At 40.3% G+C, this 27,722-nt stretch overlaps 2 protein-coding genes across 4 annotated transcripts; both read right to left on the reverse strand.

Moving 5' to 3' along the window:
* Position 1: 1 nt before the first annotated feature.
* On the reverse strand, positions 2 to 17,959 carry cc2d2a (coiled-coil and C2 domain containing 2A). Of its 3 annotated transcripts, XM_032571459.1 has the most exons (39): positions 17,746 to 17,958; positions 17,561 to 17,642; positions 17,298 to 17,351; positions 17,035 to 17,115; positions 16,809 to 16,947; positions 15,660 to 15,751; positions 15,447 to 15,557; positions 15,296 to 15,376; positions 14,995 to 15,213; positions 14,101 to 14,257; positions 13,888 to 14,024; positions 13,664 to 13,795; positions 12,916 to 13,125; positions 12,692 to 12,798; positions 12,475 to 12,615; positions 11,337 to 11,493; positions 10,970 to 11,250; positions 10,113 to 10,290; positions 9,857 to 10,010; positions 8,765 to 8,912; positions 7,946 to 8,084; positions 7,657 to 7,860; positions 7,454 to 7,546; positions 7,267 to 7,358; positions 5,304 to 5,471; positions 5,129 to 5,186; positions 4,931 to 5,040; positions 4,529 to 4,625; positions 4,347 to 4,445; positions 4,100 to 4,270; positions 2,958 to 2,972; positions 2,637 to 2,840; positions 2,459 to 2,548; positions 2,270 to 2,383; positions 1,648 to 1,782; positions 1,429 to 1,551; positions 867 to 925; positions 581 to 758; positions 2 to 387 (listed from the first exon to the last, which is right to left on the reverse strand). In XM_032571459.1, exons 1-39 carry the CDS (start codon positions 17,757 to 17,759, stop codon positions 202 to 204), a joined length of 5,010 nt encoding a protein of 1,669 aa, XP_032427350.1. In that variant the 5' UTR covers positions 17,760 to 17,958; the 3' UTR covers positions 2 to 201. The 3 variants fall into 3 exon arrangements, with proteins under 3 accessions (XP_032427350.1, XP_032427351.1, XP_032427352.1); XM_032571460.1 differs by lacking the exon at positions 2,958 to 2,972 and having other exon boundaries at positions 17,746 to 17,959; XM_032571461.1 differs by lacking the exon at positions 17,298 to 17,351.
* Positions 17,960 to 19,763: 1,804 nt separating this feature from the next.
* c1qtnf7 (C1q and TNF related 7) lies at positions 19,764 to 26,662 on the reverse strand. Its single transcript, XM_032573311.1, has 3 exons — positions 26,158 to 26,662; positions 23,419 to 23,655; positions 19,764 to 20,656 (listed from the first exon to the last, which is right to left on the reverse strand). The coding sequence occupies exons 2-3, from the start codon at positions 23,645 to 23,647 to the stop codon at positions 20,028 to 20,030; spliced, it is 858 nt and encodes a 285-aa protein (XP_032429202.1). The 5' UTR covers positions 23,648 to 23,655; positions 26,158 to 26,662; the 3' UTR covers positions 19,764 to 20,027.
* Positions 26,663 to 27,722: the final 1,060 nt, after the last annotated feature.

Here is a 27,722-nt window from a genome sequence, read left to right on the forward strand (position 1 = left end):
CTACCTTTTTGTGTACAAACATACATTTTATTTTCAAATGTGTTTCCCTACTGCTATTCCAATTCAAGGCATATAAATATTTCTAAGCACTGTACACAAGATATTTATACCATGTTGACAGATGCACAATAATTAGGTAAAAAGTCATACATTTTCTTAACAAAAAAGGAACAGTGAAACGAGTGTACTGTTCAGTCTTTGTCATGTGCGGACGAGTGAGGCGAGGTACACCCACACAGACAGCACGTTGTTGGGATAAGGATGTATGTACACGGCCAGTGCAAACTCCACAGTGGATGAGTGAATATTGTGAACCCCAGTGCTGTGAACTGCCTCTATGATTGGTCCGACCTCAGAAAACGGCAGATGGAGGGGGAATCCTGAGATCTGAAAAGATGGGGATCCGCAGTCATTTTTAGATAACTTTCTCCAAATAAAGTGACATCTGATGCCAGTTTCCACAGAGAACATTGAAGAGATGACTCAAAAAATAGGAAGCAGTGTTAACTGCAAATCACTGCATAATGTCCTTTTATGGAAATTGATCAGTAGTGAAGGGTCTCAAAGTTTTCCGACTCACCCTGTAGTCTCCGAGGAGGTTCTGCAGCTCGACCCGGTGGCCCTCCGCTACATTCTGACCACGACTCAGCTCAAGTTTGGGCAGAAACTGTTTCAGGGTGGTGTTGCAGTACCGGTTCCAGCGAGTTGGGTGACGAGGGCGCCACTCCATAATCTTCTCCTTTAGTATCTTCTCAACTCTATCCAGAATTAAATGTTAAAGTGTAATTTAAAAAAAAAAATGTTTATAGTTAAACACTCTGGATCAGTACAGAGATAACTCAGCTGCATTTATTCCTGTAACTAACCTGTCCTGAAGCTCTGCTGCAGCTGCTTTGTCTGTTTGGCGGTACACTAACTCCTCTGGCTGTGAGAGGAAAAATAGTTAGTGAGAACCGGGCATCTGCCGGTTCTAGCAAGTCACACTTAAGACTTTTTAAAGCCATTTTAATTTCAGCTTGGATGAAATTTAAGACCGAAAAAACTAAACACGGAGAATGACGCTGGCAACAGAAGTGAGCCAATGGCAAAAACAAAGATCATCCACCCTACTGGTTGTACATTTGCACTTAGCCATGATAGCTAACTAGCTAGCTAACAAGGGTATTTTAGCAGCTAGTTACCAACCGCCTTTAATCAGAATGTACTGAAGATGTTTGCGCAAGAATCAAGCTTTTGCTTGACAGAAAAGTCCTGCAAGACAAAAATAAAACTACATACAAGCCCGAATAGTCTTGCTACAACAAAATTTAACACTTGTAATTAATGCATTTGAGATCAACTTACATGAATCTAAGACATTTTAGGGATGCACAGGCACTCTAGAGAAAATGAAAATATAGATGTTCATAGACAGTATTTTGCATTTACCTGTACACTAGACAGCCCCGGGTGGGAGAAGGAGCGGGAGAAAAACGGTTTCCACATTTTGGCCTTAGTGATGTCAAAGTTGGTGTGTAATGGTGAAGGATTTTTCTGAATGTTGAACCAAACCTAAGCAACATGCACCCCCAAAAATCTTGTTATAGAGGAAGGCGACATCAACGAAGACTGTATCATGTCACATATAACTGCTAATTTTTCACTCACGTTGTCAGAATTAACCAAGCAGCCGACGGTTTGCAGAGGGCAGAAAGTGTCGCCCTTCTCATAGAACTGCCCGCTGCTGGGGTTCCAGATGAAGTAGCCACTCTGCTCATGGGTCAGAACATATGCTGTTGGTCCCTGTGAAAAATCCACATGTCTGAAAGGTGCTCCCAAACAGTTCTTTCTCTGCTCTTGGAGGTTTTTGAAATGGCCAATTTTCCAGAGACCAAAAAACCATCTGTGTGTTTTCTTTTTTTAAGCACTTGGGCTGTTTTTAGAAACAGTTGAGACCCAAATGGAAGAATAAAAACATGAAAAACGTGAGTTTTGCATAATAGGTCCCCCTTTATATTTGATCAACTTTAAAACAGAACGTCTGGTAACGTCGTTTTATTGTGATTGTGCTTGGCAAATAAACCCAACAAGAATAGAAGGTTTTGTTCAATCCCTTGTGGAAGCAAATTTCAACCAAAGTTTCTTCCACCAGAGCTGTGGATCACTACAGCTCCTCCAGAGTTAAAACATGGCACTCATGCCTGCTTCAAAAATTAATTTATCATTTCAGGTGGGTGACCATGTCTTGGAAGGTTTGCAGGTTCAGGATTAACAAGTAAAGCTCATCTACCTCTGGTATGGCTGTGCCAATTATGAGCCACGCTTTCTTTCCCAAAAAAAGAAAGTAGTTGCACAACAATACAGCGTGTTCCTGCTCATCTCCTGCCAGTAGAGTCAGGAATTGCTGAGAACAAACAGAAGATACATGTGTAAGTACAGCACTCGTACTGTTTCCACATCTTACAGAGATTTCACTCACGTCACATGTGCTCAATAAGTCACAGGTTGCAGAGAAGGAAACCTGATCTGGCAAAGAAGGGATCAGGGAGACATATTGGGCAACAAGGCTCTGCGAGGGGACAGAAGAGGTATCAAGTCAGCTGGTCCACTAAAAGTGAAACCTGGCATCACTCAGTGTTCAGCATGATCGCACCGACCGTGGCTTCCTGAGGGTTGTTAGGAAATGCATCCAGAAACTCCTGCGGGGGGTTGAGCGGTCGGACGTAACGAGTGATGAAGACCGTCTTTCCGCTGAGGTCGATGACCGTGGTGATGCAGGGTCGGTCCGGATAGCCTCCGGCTGCGTGTTTCTCAAACTTCTCTGAAGCCTGCAGTAAGCGCTCATTCTCCTGACTGTTGAACTGCATCAAAGTCACTTCAGATTAACACAGAGTGTCTTTATGGAAACATTTTTACCCGATGCACAAGTCTGCACAAATGATGATAAAATAGAGTAAAAGAAAACAATAGAAAGTTACCTCTGCTTCCTTTATCTACCGCACGAAGAAGAGCAAAAGCCAATACATAAAAGAAGATAAGGACAAATTACTGAAGTGATATGACACCACCTACTTTTAGCTAAACAGTCTGAAACGAGAAGAAAAAGGAATACAAAACCTAATAAATACATGAAAAGGAAAGATAAAAATATATATAATGTAAAGATATAGTGAAAGGTTTTTATAACTTTGAAACTTTTCAAACTGTGACACTGCAACCACAATGTGACTGTGTTGTATTTTAACCACCACAAAATAGAATATAAATGTGAAGTGGAAAGAAAATAAATCATGTATATTTTAAAGTGTAGCCTGCATTTACATTCAGTCAAATTTACTGTAACCCTTAAATTTAAAAAAAGTACAACTGAGTAGGGGCGGGCGATATGGACCTAAATTTTAATCGTGATATCTTGTGTTAGAACTGTGACAACAAACTGACAATAAGAACTACTTATTATTTATCTTTTATGGCAGTGATGACATAACATAGCCATTGATGTATATATTTATAATATATCAATGACACAACGTAATGGCATCACAAGCACAATTTGTAATACACTCAGTCATATTTTCAAATGAATATTTATTGATACTATCATTGTACAAACAGTAGAGAAAATAGTAAAACTAACAACTCTGAAAATACGGACAGTTTTAGGGGGCTTTAAATGTTAATCGGAATTTATTGTGACAAAGACGAATCAGAATCCTTATCATGTGAGGAAATTTAACCCAATCAATGCCCACCCCTACAACTTAATGTCTTTAGAAGCCACTTCATAGGTAAGTAGACTCAACATTTGTTGAGACAGGTATTTCAGGTCAGGGATAAAGTTAAAAGCAGGTTTTGGTGAAACGATATCTCAGGCTTTGAACTGCTCACAGAACACTGTAATCTACTACTCCTCTTCCACAAGATAAAACTGAGATAAAATACTTTGAAGCTTGTGGTTGTAATGAGATACAATTTGAAAAAGTTCAAGGGGTATAAATATTTTGCAAGTTAGTCTAAACCTGAATCAAAAGAAGTCAAAACAGCGATGCGGACATGGACACTGAAAAAAAATAAAATAAAACCCCGGACAGGACCCCTCCTGAATGTGAGACTGGGTTACCTTCTGTCTAACAGACTCTCCAGGCATCAGCTGAGGTTCTACAGTGATGAAGAGCCGTATGAACGTCCCACCCTGTGTGCTCCGCCACTGATCATAAACGCTGGTGCTGCCGTGCTCCCTGCTGTACCCCAGCAGCACGGCTGGCGTGTTCACTTTGAACGCACCGTCAATCTGCCGGGGCAAAGCGAGAAATGTCGATCACTTGGGAAAATGTCTGCTTATACAAACAACGCAGCGGAGTCTTTACCTTTGACTGAGAGTAAATGGTGCTGAAGGGAATCTTTACCGAGCCCAACCAGTGCTTCTCTATCTGCGTGTGAATGGACGTCGCCCTCGATTTGTCGCTCTGCGCGGCAAAGTTACAGTTGTTATAACTGACACGGCTGTTTCAGATGTAAAATGTGATTTCAATCGTAGACGGATCTTTACCGGTCCAGTCTCATACAGCACTTCATCAAATATGTTGATGAAGACTTCATCTTTGACAGACTGCAAACTGCCAGTGCTGTAGTCCCCATTTGGAGCGCTGCGGAGAAGACGTTTGAAAAGGAACACCCACTGCTTGACTGACTAGTTAGCGTTCCAGGAATTTTCTCAGGATTCAGGAAATCGTAATGTAAACACAAAATGAATTTTAATATATACAGTTGAACCTTCCTATAAAATACATTGAAGGTTATGGATGTAACTTGACAAAATGTGAACAGGACAAAAATCTGTCCCAGCTGAGTCAAACTGGACGGCTGTACTGGAGATCTATGTTTTAACTTAATAAAATAAAACCTCATAATAAATCACAAGAGGCAAGATAAAAAGTCTGTAGTCGGTTACTTAAATGGCAGCTGCAGCTCCTCATTCCAGCTTGGATTTGGTCCGTCGGCTGTGGTTGTTTGGAGCACCGTGCGTTGGAAGGACACTTCCACAAACGGCCTTACTTGTACCTGTATTACACAAAGTGTACATACTTAACATTGATGCTATAGATCACAGTGTTCCCACAGTGTAATGTCGGGTTGGGGTGTCCTGTACCTGGCTGAGGTACCAATCACTGCCCTGGATGGCACTCTGAGAAGACTGTCCCGGTTTACTGGAAAGCAAAAAGTGGGACGGTGTCAGGCACCGAAAACTCCACAATCCAAATACAAGTTCGACACAACGTCTTCTTGATTATTAAAAAAAAAAAAAAAAAGGTGCTGGTGCTCACTTGCTCTGGGGTTTGCGGATCGGGATGTTGTGGGCCCGGATGACGTTAACGAGCAGTCTGATGTCCCCGTCCGACAGATTCTGCGCTGTGACTTTTTTCCTTTCTTTCCTTTGAGGTTTCAGTGGCCGTTTGGATTCAGCGAGCTTGAACAGGTTAATTCCCAGAATGCTGTTGGCAGCAAGAGACATGACGTGTGAAAACCAGACGTTTAAACTATCTTCTGGAAAAGAATAAAAATGGATGGGTGGGATTGTTGGCTACTAACAAGTACCCAGTGCACCAAGGAGACAGGCAGAGACTCCTGAGGTGAAAATTTAAGGTTCTCTATTGGTTAAAGCTTAAATTGTAGCTTTACTAGAGTGTGACGAAACATATTCTGGATTTTAATTGTTGACATTTTAAGCAAGGATATTAAAACCAACATTTTGCTGTAGATATAAATGACTTCAAAAAGGGTTCATGTGTTAGTTACCTCATTATGGTAGCAGTAATAAGATAAAACTGTTATGACTTATGAATTTTCGCTTGTGTAAAATACTAGAAAGGAGAGACATCACACACAAGTGCCATAAGATGATGTATGTCAATGTTTCAGTGCCAATTGTTATATTTTTGCACCATTTAATTGAGGTCCTTCTACATTATCTTTTCCAAAACCGTTGGAAAAATCTGAAAATTTATAAGAGGACTGAACACTGCTGGTGGTCTATAGGCACTAGAGCTTTGGTACCTGCGTTTGCAGCTAAAAAGCACACAAAGGGCGGGGGGGGGAAGCAAAAAGAAAAGCATTACAAACATACCCTGAACCTGCACCACTGTAAAAATGAAGTGCAAACGAATAGCATAAACATAGAAAACACATTTTAAACATCGCAGATATAAAAAGAACAGCAAACGTATCACTGATGCACTCTTCTGTGTACAAGTTATATATTGTACAAAGCAATTTTGTTGGGAAATGTGTAAAAAGTCATGAAGTAAAGTCATCTTTTTTTTGCGGTAGCAAAGCGGGCCAAAAAAACAATGTGAAGAAAAATTTTTAAAATTGGACAAAATCAATGGTGGCACAAAAAATGGTAAACTAAAATATGAGAAAACGTTATGTTTTGAAATGTCTCCTTTACACACACCCTAAACACCTCAGAAAAAGTTTTAAAAAAAATCTCTAAAAACATTTTGCCATGTTTTCTGACATTTAGCAAACAGTTTTGATCATTCTAAAACTACCAGAGAAGTTTGGTCTGAATTAATGTCAGACAGTGAGAAAAAATATATAGATTTATTTTTATTATCTTCAGATGTCTGGTTTCAACTATAAATGATGCTTTCCAAATTTAGGTTTACAATCAAGGGATTGCACTGTATTACCAAACTGTGCAGTTTGAATATCAAGAACTTTGAAGGGCTTTATGCAGAAGTCGAGCACTTCTCAAACCTTGAAAATACCTCATTGATATTCAAGCATCTTCAAGGATTTCAAGCACCCGTACAAACCCTGTAAAAAAAAATAGCACCTGTGTATTTTATTTATTCCCTATGAGCCAAAAGGTCAGGGATTACTAGTTAAACTTTTCTAGAAAAAGAGAAATGTATGAATAAAAAAAGCTCCAGTTACATTAATTTTAAAGGGAATATCAAATGTGTCAATACTTGTGGCACCACGGATTTTGCAAAAAAAAAACCATTTCTCAATTCACCCCATAAATTAAAGATTTTCTAGATTTTTTTTTTTAGAGCGACTGGAATGAAAAATTAACTTATTTGGGGGTTTTTTATGCATACTTATAAAGTTTAGTATGAATCTGATCACAAGAGAGTGTTGTACATTTCTAAGACCGTCAAACTAATTGTTTGGATTGGTATTTTGTGGTAACAACAAATTAATCTCACTTCTTAGAACATTCTTAGAATAAAAGAGTGAACTTTGCAAGAGGAGAGGTAAAATGTCTGGTTTAATATTCACCCAATGCTTGGTATTTCTTCTTCGATCACCAGGTCGGACAGTTGGTAGTGATGTTTGGAGAGAATAAATCTGTTGATGACTGATTCTTGTATCTATGAGGCAATGGCAGCAGCAACACGGCTCATTCAACGGCACAGAAAACAAAGATAAATCTCAGTTTCTACATAAAAAAAGGCACTCAAGACACCTGCTGAAGGTATTTGGCCACAACAGCTCTGTGAGGATCCAGATGTTGCCTGGTGTCAATCGTCTCCCCCTCTTTCAATCTTTTTTCATAATCCTAAACTCATTCAAACCAAAGCAAAAGAAGAACGATTATTACAGCTCACAAATCGTCTGAGAATCCTTTTCAGAATATTCTGCGACTTGGCATGATGTTGGAAGGCTGACCTGGAAAACCTTGTCAGAGACCTCCCTCTCCAGAAGAGGGACAAATTTGTAATTGCGAAACTCGGGAGCCTCCTGGTTCCTCAGCCTGAGCAGGCGGAACCTCTTGGACCTCTCCATCTCCTCATCACTTACAAAGTTGAACTCCTCCTGCAGGTGTTCAAGGCGAAAGTAGTCGGGAGCGGTCACCTCGCCACTGGTCGCCACCTGTGAAGACAAGGCGGCTGTTCTTATCCGGGGTTTTGACTTTATCCTGGGGAAATCCAGGAAAACAATCTTGTGTGTTACGCACTTTCAGCAGGTGCATGATGGAGGTGTTCTTGGGATCGTTGGGGTCCAGTCGCGACTGTATGGCCCACTCACCGATCTTTTTCATGTCATACAATCCGGACGCCCCGATGTATGAGACAGCATCCAGATGGCCTGGCCCTCTAAGATGCGGAAATACACAATTGCTGATGTGTGGGGAAAAGTCTAGGGGTGAGATTTTTTCTGTCTAGGAGGGAGATAGGCACACAGCAGATCGGACAGCGACACCAATCGAGTCTATCAACGTCAGCTCAGGTCCTGGGAGTAGATCTAATTTTTAATACAGATTTTATAGTTAGAGGAACTTAAAACAAAAATTCAGCATCAATGTAAAATTCCAAATATATTGAAGGGGTCATGAAATGTTTTTTGAAAAATTTACTACCAAGACAAATTGTATTGGTTACCTTTTACTACCTGGTCTTAATTTGAGCTCATTTAATTTACTACCTTTTACCCAGAAACCCTGTTACAAGAGGCAAGAAGCTTCTGACCCACTGTAACAGTTTATAAACCATTGACCTACTTTAACACGCCTGATTAGCGCACCATTCTGTCCTAACATGCAACAAATTTAACTATTTAATTATTCAACTAGATTTTACAAATATTCTGGAAACATTTGCTACACATACAAATACGAGCAAATGTATTTGTCCTTGCCAAAGCAGACACGTTTTCATTATCCGTGTAGCAGGAATTCAACCTTACACCATCTGAGAAGCTCTTAGATCTGTGGTGTTGGTTTCAACACTTTGTTTACATTGACAATCGACCATTGTCCCCCTGTGACAGTGAGTACCTGTGCGCGCCAGCAGGATGCTGAGAAAGAGGCGGTGCGAGTGGGACACCTTCTTCCCCGACGCCCCACGACACGCAGCAAGACAGCTTTCCGGACGTCAGCAGTGTCAGTTTGTTGCTGCCATCGGACTCAAAGGAGAGCGGCACATCTGAAGACACGCACAGAGAAAGAGGGTCGATGAAATGGCAAGAGCATGTGCCGGTAGTCCTTCATGCCTTTGAAGTTTTGCTCCCAATGAATCAAGAATGTTTTTTGCATTCTTTTTAAACAGCCAAGTTTAATTTTTTTATTTGAACTCGCTTTTATTTCTACTTTCGCATCTGATTATCACTACATTAGTGTTTGTTTACGGCTGTGGTTGACACAGAACCTTTACAAGATTAGCAAAGTACTAAATCACAAAAACACATTTTTCATATTTCGTTTCAACTAGAGTAGAGAAGTCTAAATTTCACGATTCATTCACTTTCAAACTTCTACAGCACCACACTTGAACTAAAGAATGAACTACAGAAAACAGCTTCTCATCATTGTTTTACATAATTTATATCAGTTATTAATAATATTGTGGTGTAGTATTCCACACTCTACAGCAGGAACAAAGTAAACCTTAATATAATAAATGTTTATGTTTTGAAATGTCTTGCTTGCACACATCCTACACATGTGACTGAACTGAAATAGTTACAAAAAAAAATCTCTGAAAAAAGAGTTTTCTGGCATTTAGCAAATAGAAATAATTTTGGTAATTCTAACTGACCTACAGCAAAAGAAATTTGGTCTAATTTAATTTCAGAGGGTGAGGAAAAAATGTGCCTGTGTGTTTCAGTGTCTTTACATATCTCGTTTCAACTGTAAACAAAGTTTTACAAAACGTTTTTACAAAACTGTGCAGTTTGAACATCAAGCACTTTCCAAACCTTGACAACACTGAATTGAAATTCAAGCATTTTCAAGGATTTCAAGCACCTGTACAAATCATGATATTTGGAGCAGGAAAAAAGAGAAATTAGGAGTGACTTGAGACTTTTGCAGTCTGCTTTCCGGGTATTTTTCGTCGAAAGTAGAGTGATCTGGAAAAAAAACAAGTACCACTTCCAACTCCCTCGTGATCAAACATCACATGCTGGTTGCTGCTGAACTCAATTTCCTCTATAGGGGCTCTGCCTGTAACGACTGAAGGGTCGGGTACAGGAACAAACACCTCAACCAGCAGGGAGTATGATGACCCAATCTCCTCAAACACCTGCTCAGACACAGTACACAAACACAACCGGGTAAAACAGAAAGACTACAGCGAGTAACTGAACCGAAATATGCAGGAACAGACAGAAGAGTTTTACTGTACCTGCAGATTAATGCTGTGTGGACAGTTGAGCACCTTCAGATTGAAAATTTGTCCAAAGTGAACCCTGAAGTCGGTGCTCAGGGAGCAACTGTCTGTTCTGGAAACTTCCTTGTGGTTGTAAAGGATCTTGATGAAAAGAGAGCGCCTCGAAACATCTTCCCTGCGAGCTATTTCAGCCCTGAAAGATGATGCAAAACCTCTCAGTGTGGAGAACAGTAACAGGGTTGATGAAGGTTTCGCCAACTCAAATTTAAAACATTTTAAGACCATTTCTAAACATAGGGCTCCCACTGGTATTTAGACAAAAAAAAAATCCATGACTTTTCCATGACTCTGCATGACCTTCAATATAATTTTCCATGACCCATGCACAACAGGTACAGAAAGAAAAGTGTAAAACTGAAAGAGTAACCCCACCAGGTTGAACTACAACAAACATGTAAAAGTTTAGTGCAGGCAGACAGGGAGGAAATATAAATGACACTGTTACCGTGTTCAGAGCGTAACAGAGACAACCGTTGCTAAGACAGTTCACTATGTAGTAGCGATACTTCTTCTAATTGAGTTATTTTGTGTTGCAGGTAAGCTGGTGATGTTCATAATATATCCCATGGTATGTTATTGGGTTCTGTAAAGTACCAATTACCACATTGAGTTCCGTATTAATATTGTTTCTGTTGTAAGTTAATTTTACTTTGTGAACCACTTTTTTTTTCAGAATCTAAGACATTTAAAGGCCTTCATTTTAGATACATGGATTTAAGACTTTTTAAGGATACGTGGACACCCAAAATACACCATTTGGCAAATATTCTGGCATCAGGAGGATTTGATAGTTGTTACTTGAAGGTGCCTACCTGGGACATTGATCGTTGCCTGTGATGCCTCCTGATGTAGACAGCTCCGGGATCAGAATGGCCTCTCCTGGTTTTCTACGTATCCTGGAGGCTTTTTCTCTCACCCACCGCTCCAGGGAGTCAACGCCCGGCCTTTCTGGAACCTCCGGTTTCACGGGGTCTTCCTCAAATGGATCCTCTGACTCAGTCTCATCCTGATCCTGTTCTTCTTCGTCTTCTTCTTCTGTGTCATCCTGTGTTTGGCCTTTCTTTTTCTTTTTCTTCTTTCTTCGCTTGGCTTTCTGCAAACATTGAATATGAGAACATGGGCTTGAATACGAATGTGAGGCTGACGAAATAAACAGGCTGCACTATGACTGGTAGGCACCTGCTTCTTCCTCCAGAGTTTCCAATCTTCCAGTTGCTTGTTATACTCTGCTAGCTTCTTTTGGTGCTGCTCCTCACTTTCTGCTTCCAGTTCCAAAACTTCTTTCAGGATTTCGCCTTCATACTCCCACTCATCCAAAGCCCGATCTACATTCTCCCTGAAGCAGTGACATAAAAAAAAATGGAAATGTGACACAAATGAACACAAAGCTCTGATAAGAAGCAGATAAGTACAAAAAGTAGTTGTTTTTACATTTCCTCATGCTCTGATCACAAACTGTAATGAATTTTATTCGGATCAAATTAGAACAAGGCAAAGTAAAATGAAAACGATGCATAATATTAGAAAAACAAATACAAATCTGAAAAGTGGATTCTTTTACTAAATAGATGGATTCTGGAGGTAACTTGTTACAATGGGTTTTATTTTGTGCCATATCTTTTTCTTTGTAACATTAGGGCGTCTGTGCATTCTTAAAAAGTCTTAAATGCATCTAAAATTAAGGCCTTATAGTGGCTTCAATTAGTTTAAAAGCATTATTATTTTTGGTTGTTTTTTCCTTGTGGGACTGTCGTGCAGACATCTTGAAGCTATCGATAACTAGTTGCTAACATACCTTTGCTAACTAACTAGTTAGCTTTTCTGTGTCTATCATGGGTAATTGCAAAGTTTTGGCCAGTTAGCAGGACGACAATCATTTTCGCCACATCAAGCGAGGCTAGATGCATTCTCTGAAAAAATAAACAAAAAACTTTTAAGCTTAGCAGTACACAGGTTAAGGCTGTAGAAATCCATATGCAGTGTAATACACCGGAATCCCCAATATGTTTATAGCTTTTATTAGGTCTTAAATTTCATTCAAGGTGGAATTAAAATGTCTTAAAAGTCTTAAAATTCTACTTCATGAAACCTCCAGAAACCCTGAAAATGTTGAAAACCACGTTGTCATTTCCCTTCCACCTCATTGTTTCCCTGTACATTGTGTTGGTCCTTTGTATAAAATCCATTAAGGTTTGTGGCTGTGATGAGGAAATTATTGAAGGAGAGGGATCATTTTCACAGTGAAGCAACATCAGGCAGAAATTTTAAGATTAACTAATGATGTTTTCGTTGAGAAGTCTATGAATTAAGTAGTTACCTTCTGAGAAAAAGCTTAAAAGGTGTATTGGTATACTTCTGAAACTCTCTCAGGGACTTGATCTCCTTCCACACTTTAATGATGCTCCTCAGCAGAGTCCTGTCTTTCTCCTGCTCCAAGTCGCGCAGCTGCCGAGTGTTCCTATTGTGGACGCATAGGAAAACCGGTTCGTTACGTAGTCAGTACTGTTGTACCTGCTACAGAACAGAGACCTCACCTCACTTCTAGACTGTACTCAGAAATCCTGTGCTGCAGGGCCTCGGAGGAGCCCTGCTCACCGTGGATCCTCATCATGTTCCGCAGAGCTTTCCTCAGGCCGTTCAACTACAGCAGAATGAACACAAAAAGGTACCAGACTATAAATACTGCAACAAAGCATCTTGGAACAATAGAAGCAAAATCGGGTTGGTGTGAGGACTGCTTTAATCCACTAGAGTTTACCTTCTCGGTAAGGTGCCCTGTGAGATTATTCTGTTGCCTGCTGAGGTACTGATCATACAGCTGAGCTAGCCGCGATGCCAGGACATGTTCGCGGCTAAAGAGAGGATGATGGGAGAAGATCAGCCCGGAGACATCAACGTCAAGCTGGTAGTCTCCCTCCTGGTCCGTGGCACCAGCAATGTACAGGTTTGCATACTGGGACTTCATAGCCTAAGACATAAATAAAAAAACACAATTACCCATCATCCACTGTCCTGAAGGATGTGTGTTCGGTTTCTACACAATCGTTTTGTGAACATTTCAAAGATAGATAGATTTAAGTTGTTTCAGAACATCTCTTGCACAATTTATGAGCACAAATATCAATATCACAGCCTTCAGATCCTGCTGGTTTACAACTCGCAGCCTTCACTAACAAGGGGATTTCTCCTGGATAATTTCCCCCAGCGATAACTTCTGTGCTCCGGTGCTCATATATGTGTCCAAATGCATTCAGTTGAATTTGGTTAAGGCAAAAATATAGCGTAGGAAAATTCTAAACTTTGACTAGAACCTTTTGAAAAGGTTGCCACAAAATGAGGAATAATAGGCCACAACAGTGACAAAAAAAACATCCCAACATCCTGGAAAAACTATAAAAATGCAAGCAAAGTCGCTCACCATGCTCTGCATTGTTACCATCAACATCAGATTCTGCTAATCAACATATTTCTTGGATGGATGGATTGGTTGTGAAGGAGTGTCTGACCTTCCTGTATACAGTTTGCAGAGCAGGATCCAGCTCCTCATCCATGTGGAAAAGGGGTGGCCTTGTGGACGATTCCTTTATGGGGTCAGGCAGAGCAAGAATCTTCCCATCATCTCCAAACCATTTGCTTCCCTTCAAGGAAAGTAAAAAAAAAAAGGCTAGCATAAATCTAAAATTGAACACAGTTCTTTATACGAACAGTTTAGCAGATCAGCTGATGATACCTCAGCCATTTTCAAAATGCGATTCTCTGAAATGTTTTCGTTGGTCATAGATACAGCAGGCCGTTGTCCCACATAGAGGCCCTCGTCCTCCAGAAAGCGGGGCTTCATGTTTTCAGGCAGCTTGACGGAGGTTGGGACTGTAAAGATTTTTGCACAATTCCAGTTAGACCAACACTTGTGAGTCGAAGGGGAAACTGCTAAAACGTGTGTTACCTGTTAGAAAGCTCGGAGTAAACAGGAGTTCACGGTCTCGTTGGACGCGCATTTTGAGACCAACATACTCCGCTTTCCTCACTTCCACAAAGTCCTGAGGTGAATGGTCAATGACGAATAAATCGTCTTCATTTCGCACCAGAGGAGCTTCTTCACTCTTAGGCAAGGTGTAAAACAAGAGTCAGTCACTCACTACTTTCCAGCGTAATACGGTGCCTTGATATTTCTTAAACATTTCCACATTTTTCTATACTATATTCACAAAATTCAATCTTGGGTGGTGCCATTTTGTGTTTCTGTTCATAATGTCGGACATAGGCCTGTCACAATAACAAATATTACTGAATGATAGATTATCCCTGTTTTTATTTTGATAATTACAGGGATAATTATTGAAAATGGTTGCTTTTTGAGATCATTTTGACGTAATATATTGATAATGGCGTCTCAAAGACTAATGGACTTAAAAACAAACAAAACAACCAAAAACAATAAATGAAAACAAAATAATAAAAAAAACACACACAAACCCAAACCATAAATAAATAGATAATGAAGTCTGTGTGAACAGAATTGCCCTTCAAAGAAATATTTAAAGCTCATTTTAATTTATCATGCAATTAATTGATTAATTTCTTACTGCGACAAACTTAGCTGCACATTTACAAATAAAAATAAAAAGAGTCGGCTCCCATCTGTTGCCCCGTCCCAGGCTCTGTTTTTCACTGGCTGTCAGTAACATGTTAGCAGTAGAGGCAGTTATCAGTTCACCCTGCATCCAGATCTGCCCTTACAAAATTCAAACATGTTAGTTTGACTCTGACTGAGATGCCGTCCGGTCCCCTCACACACTTGCAGACTCCAGTCTTCACCCCATCTCACACTAAATGTTACCTGGAACTCATTTTGGTCTTGATTATCTTCCTCTGCTTCATCCTCCACTTCCTCCTCAGCTTCCTCTTGTCTGTTTTCATCTCTATCATCCTCCTCAACTCCATCTCTCTGTTTTTGTCTCATCCTGCTCTTACTCTCTGGCTTACTTGGCTGGTCGGGCTCATAGTTAAATGTAAAGAAATTGTATGCTTCTTCAGCAGATGGGAAGTCTTTTTCTACCTGGATTTGGAAAGGTAAAAAAAAAGCATGTGAACAAAAATATTAGTTTTAAGAGAAATATTAACGTCAGTATGCAGCTTACTCTTCCAGCCGGCTCTTGAAACTTGACTCTGGTGCGAAGGGTCAGGGGGTCGTCGTGTCTTCCTGAACTGACTGGATGAGCCTAGTAAACACTGGAAAGTTACTTCTACTGCTGTACTTTATTACATGTGCTCAGATGTCTTTCAAATCACCTCTCTATCGAATCTTGTTACGGTGTCTCTGTCTTTGAGCTGCTGGAGTCGACTGACCGGCTCACTAGAATCCTCTGAAGTTTCCTGCTGCCGAAGGCTCTCTCCCTTAGACTGCAAAGCAGCGTACATACAGTGGCGCTCACGGACTGACAGGCATATGAGTGGTAATAGTTTTACTTATATAAAAAAGGAAAAAGAGAAACTGAAATTTACCCTCGCTGCTCTCAGCTTCTCTTGCAAATGCCGTGTCACAAAAGTGTCTAAATGCAGAGAGCTGGAGGGCTGCTCAGATTTTACAGAGACTCCTACGAGAAACAGTAGTCAGGACAATGTGACACTATAAATAAAGTAAGCGATAGATTGTAAATGCATTGTTCAAATTAACATTAAACTGCATAGAAAGTCTTGCAAAAAATATAGACCTTCCTTAACTATTTAAACTTTTGTCACATTATATCCACACTCACCAATTTATTTGTTTTTTTTGGGTTTTATTTTACGGAATATGCTAAAAACAAAGTAATGTATTACTGTGAAGTTAAGAAAAATGCATAAATGGTTTTCAAACTATGAAAACTATGGCATGCATTTGTATTCATCTGTTTTTCCCTCATCCTATAAAAAATAGCTACATTCTGTCAGACTGAATTTCCAGATTTTCAGATGATTTCAGGATTGGACTTTGACTAGCCAATAACTGATCTAAAACCAGTGGGTTAGGTAATAGCAGGGGATTTTTATCAAATACATTTTTAAAGACACACATATACAGTATATATATATAAATGGCTGTTGTCATTGTTCTCCTGTTTAATTTGCTGAAAAGCATACTCAACTCACAGTCAGGGTCAAATGTTCACACTTACTTTTTGAGTCAAAGGCTGAGAAGCTTGGAAGCTACTCTTCCATACAGCTCTGGCTGTATTCCTTCCTTGTAATGGAAGTTGAAAATATTGCTTTTTATCTGGCACACAAACGTTTGACCACATTTCTCCTTTTCTAGCCTTCCTGCTGTCTGTATATTTTAGGATTCATTAAAAAAAGTCTTGTTCTTTAATTTTTTCTTCACTGTTTTTCTTTTTGTTGTTGTTTTATTAATATATGATTGCTTTATTGATTTTTTTTTGTCATATTGACTTTATTATTGCATTATATGACTGCTGTTTCCTTTATTCTGTGTCGAGCATTTGGTCCTGTGGGTATTTAAAGAGCTCTATAAATAAAGCTGGTATGGTGTGGCACTTCAGAGTTAGATGCTACTTTGTGTTTGTCCGTTAGACAGTAGATAACAGTAAAAATGCATAAAAATGTGAGGCTGTAATGTGACCAAAACAGAAAAGGTTCAAAGGGGTAGACACAAACCTCTCTGAGACCCAGTTGGAGGTCTTGTAAAAACCACAGAATCATCCGCCCTACTAGATGGTCCCTCATTTGGACTGTTGTACTGAGTAGGGGAAACTTCCCCAACATCCTCATCCTGGACGAAAGACTGTTCCAGCAACTAATCAACAAGAGCCACCAGTGATATTAGGCATAATGGGAGTAAAACTGAGGCAACATAAAAAAATCCCAGACAACTGGGTTGCACCTTTGTCTTCCTCTTCTCTCTCTGGGCTCTCAGTGTGCGTCTCAGAGTCTCTCCTGGGTCCTCGTCGCTGCCCACAGCTTCCTAGTGGAAGACAGCCACGCAGTTTTAGAGCAGGCAGAAACACAGAGCCCACATCCACGCTGCTATTAGCCACTAAAGCTGCAAGAAGGCTTAGGATGAAGGGAGATTGGTGTTGAAGAGCCAGCAGCACACAGAGGAGAGCAGCAACAACCTAAAAGCTAAGCTACAACACACAAACCAACCTTCATTGCAGTCGGTTGCTTGTCCATATTGAACCTGGCAGACGGAACCAGAGCCTATCGAGTACAGTTAGATTTATCAGAGCGTTAGCAGCTCCTGTTTCTGTGCTGTAACATCTTCTTCCTTCCCTCGGGTCATGTCCTGGCTTGTTAAAAGTGACGCTTCATATTGGACTGAGAGTTAAGTATGCATGCACGCGCTTAATATTAAATACTCTGGTACGACGTTTAGGCTTCATTTAACCTTAAAGGTTCAATTACTTTACCTGAATGTCGTCCTCGTTTTTGTTTTTTACCAAAGTATCTTGCAAGGCCCGCCGTTTCTTTCGTAGTTTCTCCCGAATTTCGCTAAAAATTTGTTTCAACACAGGAAAGTATGTTTTATTAGTAACCAAGCGTTAAAAAAGGTAATTCACAGATTTGCTTGTTACCCGAGCAGTCAAATGTTTACCTTGATGCAGCCATTTTTTTTCCATCAACATTTCACTAACATGTCGTGAAAACGTTACATTTATAACAGTGTAACTATGCGTATAGATGAGAGTAATCTTTTAGACGAAGATAATTTTCTGCTAATGTCTGGAACTCCGTTAACGCTGCCTAGTAACGACGTAAACTACTTCTCAATCTACCACGAGCGACGTCGTGAATGCAACCTAGTAGTCCACAGAGAAGGATTTCTATTGGTCGGAGTAACTGCCAATCAAAACTCTCACTTTAAAGTAACCCGCCCACTACGTGGCGCGAGGACGGACAAAAGTGCAAGTTTAAAAAAAAAAAAGTATTATTATTATTATTATTATTATTATTATTATTATTATAATATTTATTTATTTATTTTATTTTTTTTCCGAACTCGTGTTGCTTGTGGAGTAGTTTTTCTCCCCCCTTCATCTGCACTTCTGCAATAAGGACCAAATCTGACAAAACTGGGTAGAAATCTGCCCAGTTTTGTAGATTTAATAAGGCTCGAAAACAGCCTCAGTAGTAAGGCTAGACTTTTTGGATGAATCCTGAACTAAAGTTACAGCTTCATAGTGGGAGGATGGCAAATATTTCTTACGGCCTGCATATCCTCTGCATTTTATCCCAGTCATTTTCTCACCTCCATTGCCGCATATTCTGCTAAATTAAAAACTCACAACAGGTGTTTTTATTTGCAAATTATTTAAATCCAGCAAAACGTGCTGAATCTCAGCGTTTTACAGAGTTTGCATTCAAATCCATAATCCAAATAATTAAAGGGAGTAATGCTCACATCAAAACCTTGTTCAAAGCGATCTTAACTGGTTGCAGCGTTTATGTTCCGGGATACAGATTAAAGCCATCCCAACTGACCAGGATTAGGATTTACAGATTTGAAATTTGAATGGAGCAGATATGCGGCTACAGCAGCTGTGTCTGTACATGATGTTCAGCATTTTTTGTTTTTTTTTAAACCATCCCAAAGCAAGCAGGCTTTAATCCACTGGAGATCACAGAGGACACACGAGGTGACTAACTCAGAGAACATGAATGAGTATCACAAACTGAGACTTTACTACACCACAGAGGGTTGAACAATCATGACTGAATGAGTGGCGTTCTGCTGCTTACCCAGCAGATCAGCATCAGGTATGAGTGAAGCGGTCTGCCTCAGATCACCTGCAGCTGAAGGAAAATAAGCCAGCACATGCAAAACAAGTTTCTCGAGAGTGGCCTAGTCAAAGTAAAACCTGTTAGTAGGGTTGAGGTGTGATTTATTTTTCAAATAAGCCCAGGCAGGTTTGGATATCTCTTTATCCTAAATACAAAAAAAAAAAAAAAAAAAAATTTGGAACAACTTTTGTATTTATTTATGTTATCTTTGTCTGATATTAAAATGTGTTTAATGATTTGATGAAACATTTCAGTGTGACAAAACAGCAAAAACAGAAGAAATCTGTATGGAGGGCAAAGAAATTTTCACATGGCAACACTGGAGGAGTAAAGTTATGCTCACTTTGCAGGACTTAGTTTGCTTAATAGTCAGTTAGTTTAATTTTGGGGAAAAAATAAAGTTCACTGTAACAAATATGAGGCATTTCCCATGTTAAAACAAAGGCGAAGCTTACGATTGTTCAGAGATCTTAACTTGGGAGCCCTATCTCTCTGTAACATGGAATTCAAATATAATTTATGGATCCCAAAGGGAAATTAAATGTTGTCGTAATATATATATATTATATTAATTATAATTATAATTAATTATATTAATTCAAATTCTTGAATTATTGTATGGATGGTTATGGTTGTTTTTCAGGAAAGATCTCCTGTAGCAGTCTGTACTGCAGCACTCTGTCTCGTAAAGAGGATGGTCGGAGTTGTCCATAATTGAAACTATAAGATTTCATTACTTTAATTTCGAAAATAACAAATAGTTTAAAAAATATTCTTCATGAATAAAGAAGAATCTTAGCCAAAATCAGAGTAAACAATGTCTCCCAAACGGAAGGTTAGAATGTCTTTTTTCTTTTCTAAACAAATTCACACCTTAAATTATTTGGAATTTTTATTTAAATCAACCGGAATCAAATAAATCACCTGAAGCTTCATCAGATTTCCATAATGTTAAGTGAATACTTCGCTAATCCCATAGTAGTACAAACATGTAAATAAAACAGTACATATAGTTTGTTCACACCAAACGTGTTCTGACTGAGTGATAATAGCAGTAGCAAACAGTTTGTGGTTCTGCCTTGTTCTCCGGGTTTTCTACGCGTAGTCCGCTGCCAGTGTGTCAAAGTAGTTTGTGTCTGCGTAGAGCAGGAACCCAGAGAACAGGCTGTCCGCCCAGCTGGGGTCCGAAAATAAGCCGTTCTGATCACTGAAGAAGATCTCCATCCACACCTCGTCTTCAGGGTTCAGGAACATGACGGTGGAACCAGACGCCACGTCGTGGTTTCCTGTGTTGGCGTCAAAGGTCTTAATGCGGTATTGACCGTTCTGCACCAGACTGATGGCCAGGTGTTTGTTGGCCAGTGTAATGTCATAGGAGAAATAATAGACGCCTGGGTATGCGCAGATGAATTTCCCCGTCTGGGGGTTGTAGTGTCCGCCTTCATTGAAGAGGACCTTGTTGAACTTGATGGGGGTCTTCTCTGCGGGGTAGCTGCTGGTGATTCCCACCGAGAAGGCAGATTTGGGTAGCAGGCTGCCACATTTGCACGTTCCCGCAGTTCCACGGGGTCCCCGCTCGCCCTTATCGCCTTTATCTCCATCGCGGCCTCCAGGTCCAGGAGGCCCCGCGTCTCCGTTGTCTCCCGCGGGGCCTCGTTTTCCCGCGGGGCCGCGTTCACCTCGCTCTCCAATTTTCCCCGTCGGGCCAACTCTGCCCTTCGCCCCTAAAACAGAAACGTCAAAGTTAAATGTCAGTTTTGCAGTGTTATGGTTGTGACTTTACAACCGCAGGGGTTCTATCGGGACACTATGAAGCAGTGTTTTGTCTGAAACTTCCTTTTTTTTCAACCCGTTTGACTTAATGTCTTGCAGGATCCCGCCCCCAGGTCCCTGCTGGAGGGAAAAAAGCTGCCGGCTGACGATGACTACCTTTGGTTTTAGCTGTCAAATTGTCAACAGAACGCACTTAACCTTAAATGTACTCATGATATACAAAAGAAAAAGGGATGCTAATTGTCAACACTATAACAACTAGGTGACAAGGTCAGGAAAAAGTTTTAATTAAAAAACAAAATACAGCAAGGGAGAGGGAAGTAGGTCGGTGATGCTAGCTTGACTTTGACAACTTTAACATGTAGATGTGCTGTGGAATTTGGTTCAGTACAGCCGGCGACCCGTACACAATTCTGACAGGTAGAATTGTTTTCTTAAAATATTGCATGTTTGACTAATTAAACACGGAAAAGAAATTTATGACAAAATTAAATTGTTTTGCATTTTTAACTGTAATACAAAAAATATGGCCTCAGAGTGGTTCAGCTTGTGAAAATATTGAAAAATGTACATCATCTCACAATTGTGCACTTCTCTGTGTTGGTCTGCCCTACGAAATCTCGATGAAATGCTCTACAGTTGGTGGTTGCTATGTACCACGTGAAAGGTCCATGGGTTATGAAGACTTTTTCACGTATGCGCTGATTCCTTATTATGTTGTTCTTCCATTTGTTGAATCAGTTTCAGCACCACACCTACTCCTTGCATTAGGTCACAGCTGGAATGCAGCCAACTTGATATTAGAACAACACAGTTTGGAGGCCGCATTCCTCCGAACTATTTTATACTCAATCACCTCCATCCAGAGTAAATAGCCCAAAGCAAGGACATAGTTTATGTTTGAGCACGCTCCGTAGGCCCAAGAGGGTTATACAGGAATCCATGTCGTCAGACAATGGAAAACATAACCTTTTTATTTTTACTTTTTTATTGCTGACAGCTTTAATGTGGTGTAGGGTTCTAAAGTGTTGATGGATTGGTATTTTATTTTGGCGAGATCAACAGAATCTAGGCTTCACAGCTAAATTGGATCCTTAGAGGAAGGGTTACATTTGGAGCATCCTTAAAGAAAAAAAAAATCTTGGCAAAATCAATAAACGCACATCCAGACAGCGTAACTTTTATGAATGAATCTATCTTAACTGGTGACATCTTACAAAATCACATCAGTCCTCCTGTCTTTCAATCTCTGCACGTTGTCGCTTTAAACATTTCAGTGCAGAAGTACAAGGATGCAATTGTTGGGCTTGGCATTGCTGGTACATGCCTATAAATTACGCCGCGTGTTTTAGCAACTACCAATACCTCCAGCTCTCTGTCAGCAAACTAAACAGTCAGTGATACAGTAATATTGAACAGAAACTCAGCCAAGACCAAGCAGCTGTGTTTGAAAAACTCCCATTCTGAGTTCAAAACCAGCAGACCAAATGCTGTAGTCAACTGGCAGGTATGATCGCCTCCCGATGAGGGGGGTTTGCAAGGCTTTTGCTCACATCTCGAGTTATTTATAAAAGAAAAAACTTGGAAAAAGTGGTTTTAAAAGAATTGAAATCACTTCATGACAGACTCTATGTGCCTAGGTTGGTATAATAAAGGTTGAAGCTGATAACATTTACAAAATGACAGAACGAGTCTGACTTGATGGGAAGGATTGCTAGGCAGGAAAAGTATGTTGCTTTTAATAAAAATTTAAAAAAAACATGAAAACATAATTTTGTTCAAACAACATTTTTGGGATGAGATTGAAGAGGAAATGTTTGCCGTAACGCACAAATCAAAACTCTGAGCCTCATAACCGGCAAGCATGGTGGAGGAGGTGTGATGATTTGGCCTTCTATTTTGTTCGCTTCCCTTTAAGTCTTTGTCGGTTGGAATAGCAGCAAGGTGTTTTCCGATTTCTTTAATTTTGGGGTTCGGCGATCGCCCAATAATGATATATGAAAACGATCTTATTTACTTTTACATAGCCACAAAGCTGCCACGTTTAGGCATTTCAGAGTTAAGGAAACCTAAAACTCTGCACAATGTTTTTGGTGATTTAAGTCATTTTGTTCGCTTGTCCTCAACTGACCTCAAACTTTGTGGTTTTGTAAAAGCAAAACACTACTGTGTAAGAGGCTCAAAGTAGTAGTTTGGACAGCAATGCTCTAAATAATATTTCATATACATTCGAGAGCCCTACCTCGTGTGCTGTTAAAACAAGTTTGTATTGTTTCAACGGGTATTCTTCAGGGTTTTTGGAATATCGAAGGTGTATTGTGACCCTTATACGTCCTGACAGTGTCCGTTATGAGGAAAAAAATCGGCATCGGCCAAAATCAGAATCGGCAGGTGTGGCTTTTTTAAATGATCTGTGAACGGCCAAAAAGGTGCAGTCAGTGCGCTCCTAATATGAAGCTAACTTTTAAGCATGGTGGAGAAAATGTGATAAATTGTGCTTGTTTTTGATTCGCTTATATGTGAAGTTCAAAATGACTTGGCTGCATGTGCAAATACATTAATATCGGTTCTTTGTCAGGTTGTAGCTTGTTGCTCACAGGCTGGTGATGCTTCTTTAGAAGCATGCATGTGATCATTTGCCACATAAATATAATGTTTGATGTATTTTTTTCTTCATAGTTCATATGCCCGAAATAAAGAGTCCATATTATACCTGTATCGCCCTTTTCTCCCCTTTCCCCCTTTCGGCCGTCTCTGCCGTCTCTTCCTGGAATTCCGACATTCCCATCGCCTCCCGGCGGCCCGCCGGGACCCAGTTTGCCAGGCGGGCCAGGCGACCCGGGGACGCTGCAGACCAGTCGAGGCGCTCCTTTCAGCTTGGACTCGAGCAGCTGCCCGGCGACGCAGTGACACAGATAGATGGCTCCCATTAATGCCCACATCTTCAAATCTGCAGAAGCAAACAATTTAGTGAAGGACAGTTAGTTTTCCGTGTGCAAAACGATTTCTACCCCTGAACCTTTTCTGATTTTGTCGTTTTACAACAAACCTTAAGGAGTTTTATTCGTATTTTCGGACCAACACGAAGCAGTGCTTGGTTTAAAACGGGAAGGAGCGTCACACATGGATCACATTTTATTTATTGTTTGTATAACAATGTCAATGCTAGTCAAAAGTACTATGTGAAACCACTTTGCTCTGCATTTACACCTGTGTTTTGGAGTGTGTCTTCTGCTATTACTTTTTTCCCATGTAGATTGTAGAGAATGAAATTTTCTGAATTAATAAAACACATTTTACGTTCTAATAAATTTGTCACTATGATGAGTTTGTACACCATTAGGTCAATCCTCAATACCAATGATTGGAACAACTTACAAAAAAAACACACCAAAACTCAGTACGCTAACTTTAATATCGACCTTTATCAACTCAGTAAAAACCAAAAGCCATGATCAATGTAGCTGTTTTTAAAAACTACTGACGTAACATGAGATTATATTTAGTCAGTCTGAATATGGTTGCACTTTTACTTTTTTTTTTGATATTCTTCCATTTCCTACGATATGACATTCTGTCGTATGATGTTTTAATGTTTTCTAAACAGGTCGTTGTCAAAAATAAGAATTTGTTTTCTCAATCTAGCCGCCTCGTCAAATAAAGGTTAAATGAAATAAAAATAATAATTGCCCATTATACTTTTCAAATGTTATCAAGTTCAGCAAGATTGGAAGAAGAGAGTCTGTGAGGGTCACCTGTCAAGTCTTGAAAACAAGTCTTGCAACTTGTTTTCAATCAAATTAAGGTCTGGACTTTGACTGGGCCATTTTAAAACATAAACATGCTCTACACCAAACCGTTGCGTTCATAATTCTGGCTGTATGTTAAAGCTCCCGGTCCTGTTTTAAGGTACATTAGATGGACTAAATCACAAAGCATATAGGTTACTTCTGAAGAGCATAGGCTGGACTGGGTTTTATTTAGGGGGTTCAGAGTAAAAAGGACTTAAGACTAAAAAACAGGCGTCAGAATGTCATTAATAAAAAAATGTTAAAACTATTCCTCCCTTTCCTTCCACTCCCCAACTGTGCACTACTTCGGGTTGGTCTGTTTGTTACATTGAAGATACATTCAAGTCTGCAGTTGTAATGTGACAACATGTGAAAAAGTGTGTGTGTGTGTGGGGGGGGGGGGGGGGGGGGATACTCTTGCAAAACCAAAGAAGGTTTTGTTCTTACAGATAATTAGGTGATGAATGAACCGACAGCTCCGTTTGAACCCTCACTCGGGGTTGTCGTCATGATGGCAGCAGGCGGTATGGAGAAAGCCTTTTGTCTGTCGCTGTTCTCTCTTTATTGAACGCAGCATGAGGCCAGATGTGATTTTGTAATCAGGAACAGCTAATATCTGATACACAGACTTTCTCAACCAGCCGCAGGATTACATGAGAGAGAGAGAGAGAGAGAGACGTCAAAACAGAAATCTTTAGCTCTCTTCCAATCCATGTCTTCTTCTCCCAAGACATTCTCCAGCTATGACGTAACACGCAAGCGCGACTTCTGTCTCCTAAACACGAAGCAATGGCACTTCATTGGACCCCTCGCAACCTAGCTTCCCCACAGAAGAAGACGGAAGAACATCCCGTAAGGAAAGGGATCCCAATACTGGCAAATCAGCTCTCATCCTGGGAACCTTAACCCATCGTGTTCAAGATGCACATTCCTTACTTCTTACTCCACATGGATGTATACCGACAAATAATCCTGCCCTGTGAGAAGTCTTTAAACAGTTCGGCAGAGGGGAATTTGCGGAGATGATGGATGCACGTGGCCTTTTCTTGGCAGATTTGCCAACGTGGGTGTGAGAACTCGAGCCGTGCATCTGCTGTTTGTCTCTGGTCAGTGGAACATTCGGGTCAGGCCTACAGAGAAACATCGTTCCCTCCCGAGTCTTCAAACAGAGAGTGAGCTGTTTGTTACTCATGCATTTGCTTTGTCTATCCTATAGACACCCCCAACCCGCCTGCAGGAATGTGCTGGACAGCCCCTCTGGGCATCAGTGTGCATTATATTCGATATCAGGGCTAATCAGTGGCCAGTCTCCTGGGGGTTATGTAATAGCTGTTCAACTGTTAAAAACAAAGATATTAAATGAAGTTTCTATTTATAGCAGCAGGAAAAGTTCTCTTGTGTCCTTTCGGGGGACGGTTCTGCAGGTGGACGTGCATGTTTGTCTCAAGAGATCGATGTCAGCACTTTGGTGGTCTTTCTAACCAGCTATTCCAAATGGAGGAAAAAGTTAAGAAGTGAAAACAGACAAGAACACTCTCTCACTCAGACGTGTTTTTCATGCACTTATCATTCGCTCTAATGACAGAAAAAGGAGAACAATGGTCTGGAACATCATCCTCTCCTCTCATCCCTCCAAGTGAGACACTCTTAGATGTCCTTACCCCTCACTCTACAGCTGTTCGTCTTCACGGCTGATCAACTTTGAAGCGTCTCCGTCCCCTTATGTGCTCATGTTCCAGCCTTTTCCTTCGCAGAACATGTTCCTCTGACAGGTTTGACACAGAACTCCGCCGCTCTGCTGCTGACAGCGTCTCATAGTGCATCCAACTTCCTCCTCCTCCTCCTCCTCCTCCTCCTTCTCCTGCTCTTCCTCCAGATCCACTCCCTTCTCTTTGCTCCACAAACTTCCCAAGGCAAACAGGCTGTGATCGTGTCAAACCCAGGGACCACATGTTGCCGTGTGGATCCGTGGAGTCACGGAAAAGAAGGCGCGGGAGTGAATCACACGAGAATCGTAGAGCTCAGATGGGTTGATGTTGTAGAAATAAAGTGGGAAACCAGAAATTACAACAATGGTTTGGAACCTGGTGACCTGTGTGACTCTAATGTGCATTTATGACGTTTACCTCAAGATGGCGCCATGACTTATTACTTATTATTATCTGTCACATCCTCACGTTTCTTAAATAATGATAATGGCCCGAATCGTCGTCTTTTTTTTTGACAAATATATATATATATATATATATAGGCTATATATATATATATATATATATATATATATATATATAGCCTATATATATATATATATATATCGAGCAAATTTGTTAAAAACGGTCACAACACGGTGAGACAAATTACCTGTGGAAAAAAAAATCAAGCTCCTCCACTTTTTCCCAGTGAATTGCCTTCTAAAGAAATGCAGCACCACTAAGGGCAGAGAGACACCATTCAAGGATGTCATCGGTGGCCATGGTAACTAGCATGAGCGTCCATGGCAGCTTCTGTTGTAGTGAACCAAGCATCTGTAGTGGCGTGAGCAGTACACAAGCTGATTGACAGTGCTAAAACCCTCCTCCTGGCTCTGATTGGTTGTTTCTGACAGCAGCGTATTTTGTGCAAATGACAGAGAAGCTAGATGAGCTCGATTTTTTTTCACCGATTATCTCTTGTACTGATCATTTTAACAAATATGTAAAAATGAAAATCTCAAAAGTTACATAGTGCGCCTTGTATTACTACACAGGTTTGATTGTGTGTGTTTTTTCTGTGCCTCTGTTTGAACCATGAGCTGATCTTTTCAGATTTCTGTTCATGCTCGGCCCAATACTGCTGGAGATCTCTTCCTGTTTAAAGGGAGTCCTTCCTTTCCACTGTCTCCACATGCATGATCAGGATGAGAGATGGCAGCAAAATTAACCACTGAAGGCGTTCTAGATCTTTTTCCCCCCCTCATTAATTAACACAGTGATACATTGGGTGTGTTGTATTGCAGTTTGGTCTGAATTGGACAATATGAAACTGAATCTGACTGACTATGAACTAAGTTAAATCTGAGACAAATTCAGAGTCTTTAAAAGAGGAAGATGGCATGGAGGTCATTATGTAGGGACAAATGTTTAGGAACAACAAAGCTTTGTGAAAATTTGCTCAATTTTGTACATTACATCATCGAGCTTGCGTGCTACTCGAGGTTTGAGAAAATGCGGAAAACCGAGCCAAGGAC

Source organism: Xiphophorus hellerii, chromosome 9, assembly GCF_003331165.1.
Source record: "Xiphophorus hellerii strain 12219 chromosome 9, Xiphophorus_hellerii-4.1, whole genome shotgun sequence".
Classification (NCBI taxonomy): Eukaryota; Metazoa; Chordata; class Actinopteri; order Cyprinodontiformes; family Poeciliidae; genus Xiphophorus; species Xiphophorus hellerii.

Coding starts and splice junctions, on each gene's coding strand:
- c1qtnf7 (XM_032573311.1), bottom strand. CDS start 23,647: ATGTGGGCATTAATGGGAGCCATCTATCTGTGTCACTGCGTCGCCGGG. Junction 20,657..23,418: donor GGGAGAAAAGGGCGATACAG/GTATAATATGGA, acceptor TTTCTGTTTTAG/GGGCGAAGGGCAGAGTTGGC.
- cc2d2a (XM_032571459.1), bottom strand. Junction 7,359..7,453: donor TGGCCAAATACCTTCAGCAG/GTGTCTTGAGTG, acceptor ATTGCCTCATAG/ATACAAGAATCAGTCATCAA. Junction 4,446..4,528: donor TGCTGTATGAGACTGGACCG/GTAAAGATCCGT, acceptor TTTGCCGCGCAG/AGCGACAAATCGAGGGCGAC.